Genomic DNA, 2,316 nt, shown 5'->3' with positions numbered 1-2,316 from the left:
ATGAGTCGAGTTAGACTCAAAGCTGCTCCTCAGATAAATAATGTTAAATTATTATTTTTATGTTTATGTTCAGTGCCCTGAGACGACTTCTGTTGTGACTTGGAGCTTTAGAAATAAACTGAACTGAACACTGATCTCATAAATTAAACACAGTGGAGAAAACTGATTTTCAGTGAACGCAGCACGATGTGAACGTTAAGAGGAACCACAGATGAGGAGAAGGGATTTTTTTTTTTTTTCCAGCGCCCAACAAGAAAAGTCACATTTTTTTTTGTACACTAAATCTGAACCACAAAAGACAGGGTTGTGTTTTTCTTTCAGATTTTTGCGTGGGAAGAGACTTCAAACACTTAAATATACGTTCTCCGTTACAGAAAAAAAACGAACATTTCCATAACATGTAACCTTTAAATGATCCGAAGTCATAAAAGAGTCTGCTAAAGAACGTTCAGCTGTCATCCTGATGGACGTTCGTGACCAGGTCCATTATCATTCCTTGAAACCATATTCCTGTGCTCTCCTGTTTGCAGGCGTCCTGCTCGACATCCAGAACGATTTCGTCGTGACAGACAGCAACGCGGGCTTGTTGCAAACAGGTGAGTCTGCTTTAATCCTTTGATTGCGCGTGTGAGGAGTTAGCTCGACACCCGAGAGCTTTTTCTGTTTGATGACTGTAATTACGCTGTAACTCTAATTTTAAATGAGAGGGACGACAGAAAGCAGTTGTGGTCATTCCACATCTGCCTTCTGATCTCAGACTGTGAGGAAGGACTCCCTGCAAACACAACCAGCCGAGTGTTTCCATGTTTCACACACAAGCGCTCATTAGTTCAGTTTACAGATGTTTCAAACACAATATATTAACACGGATAGAGTAGGCAAGCTTGTGATCAGAAGGTCGCCAGCTCAAATCTCCGAACAGACAACATCAAAATGTGGGTGAGAAAGGCGAAGCACCTACACCTGCCTCCACCCTCATTTGCCCCATTCTGGGCCCTTGAGCAAGGCCCTTAACCCCCACCATCTGCTCCCCCGGGTGTCCTAGATGGCAGCTCTTTGCTGCACACAGAGGCTGTGGTAGCTCGGTGGACAAAAATCACCAAGTCTTCATGTGTTTACTGCGGTGACCCCTGACGAAGGAGCAGCTGAAAGAATAAAAATTAAAATTAAAGTATTTTCTGAATGCATGTTTCCTGCTGCTTTTCATGCCAGAGTTTTAGACTAAAGCATCATATGTTGGAAAAATGAAGAACTTGTGGCAGTTTTACCTTAAAAACTTTGCTTTGTGCAGTCTCGTATTACACATGAGTCTTGGCTACCTACGTCTGTAAATTTCAAGGTCAAGGAGGAGGTCAAGGAGACTTTATTGTCATTCGCACCACATATGGTACCCCCCCCCCCCCAGGGGTGTCAAAGTCACTTACAAAACGGGGCCAAAATTAAAACCCTTTTCAAAATAAGAGCTGGTTTCAGAATCTACATGAACTCAAATCAGACACCCAGCATCTTTTCTTGGTCGCAGGTTCTTCAACAAGAGTTTGGTTGGTCTCATTTGATGTCCTCTGTTGCACTTTTAACATCGTAATCAAAGATTACTGAAAAAAAAATAAAACGATAAAAGTATTTGACATTTAAAATGACATCTTGGGGGCCAGGTAAGATTTCAACGAGGGCCACATTTGGCCGCTGGGCCTTGAGTTTGACGCATAGAGTATAATAAAAATAAACAGGAAATGGACTGTACCTACATTTTAACACAAAGAAACCGTCCAGAGGACCTGACTTAACGTTGATGGATTGTTTTACCTGGATTATTGAGCCTGAGCTTTGATGGACTGTACTTATAAAGCACCTTTCTATCTTATCCAGGTACTCAAAGCTCTTCACAACAATCTGTGCCTCATTTACCCATTCATACAGCTCTATACTAGATCTGTACAGACAAATCAGTGCTTTCAGTAGTTCTCAAATTGGGGTCCCCGGGATTCCACGAGCCGGTGCTTGGGGGTCTGCAAAAAACACAAACAAACAAACAAAATATATATATATGAATACAAACACATAGATGTTTAACAACCTGTTAAAATACACCAAAATGCAGGAAATCACATCTACTTTATAAAAAAGTATCTGGTGGAGGACCCCCCCCCCCCGCCCCGTTGTTCGTGAAATATTTTGCTAACAGACAGACTGAGCTGATTCTAATGATTAATGACAAAATTTTACACAAAAATCTTGTGCGATCTGTTAGTGCTCATGCTGTGTAACGTGGATCAGCATCAGCTACTACCACACTACATTTTAACTCGGGATCTG

At 41.7% G+C, this 2,316-nt stretch overlaps 1 protein-coding gene across 1 annotated transcript in view; it reads left to right on the top strand.

Annotated features, from left to right (window-relative positions):
* The window catches only part of spns2 (spinster homolog 2 (Drosophila)), a 116,515-nt gene that overhangs the window by 46,266 nt on the left and 67,933 nt on the right, over positions 1–2,316 (top strand). The window contains exon 2 of the mRNA XM_037687710.1: positions 531–596. Coding sequence (XP_037543638.1) covers positions 531–596 — 66 coding nt within the window. The remainder of the gene's footprint in view (positions 1–530; positions 597–2,316) is intronic.

The sequence above is a fragment of the Nematolebias whitei genome, chromosome 14, assembly GCF_014905685.2.
Source record: "Nematolebias whitei isolate Nwh7 chromosome 14, NemWhi1, whole genome shotgun sequence".
Lineage (NCBI taxonomy): Eukaryota > Metazoa > Chordata > Actinopteri > Cyprinodontiformes > Rivulidae > Nematolebias > Nematolebias whitei.
The sequence above is the reverse complement of the archived record's forward strand: the minus strand, read 5'-3'. Positions and strand labels throughout refer to the sequence as shown.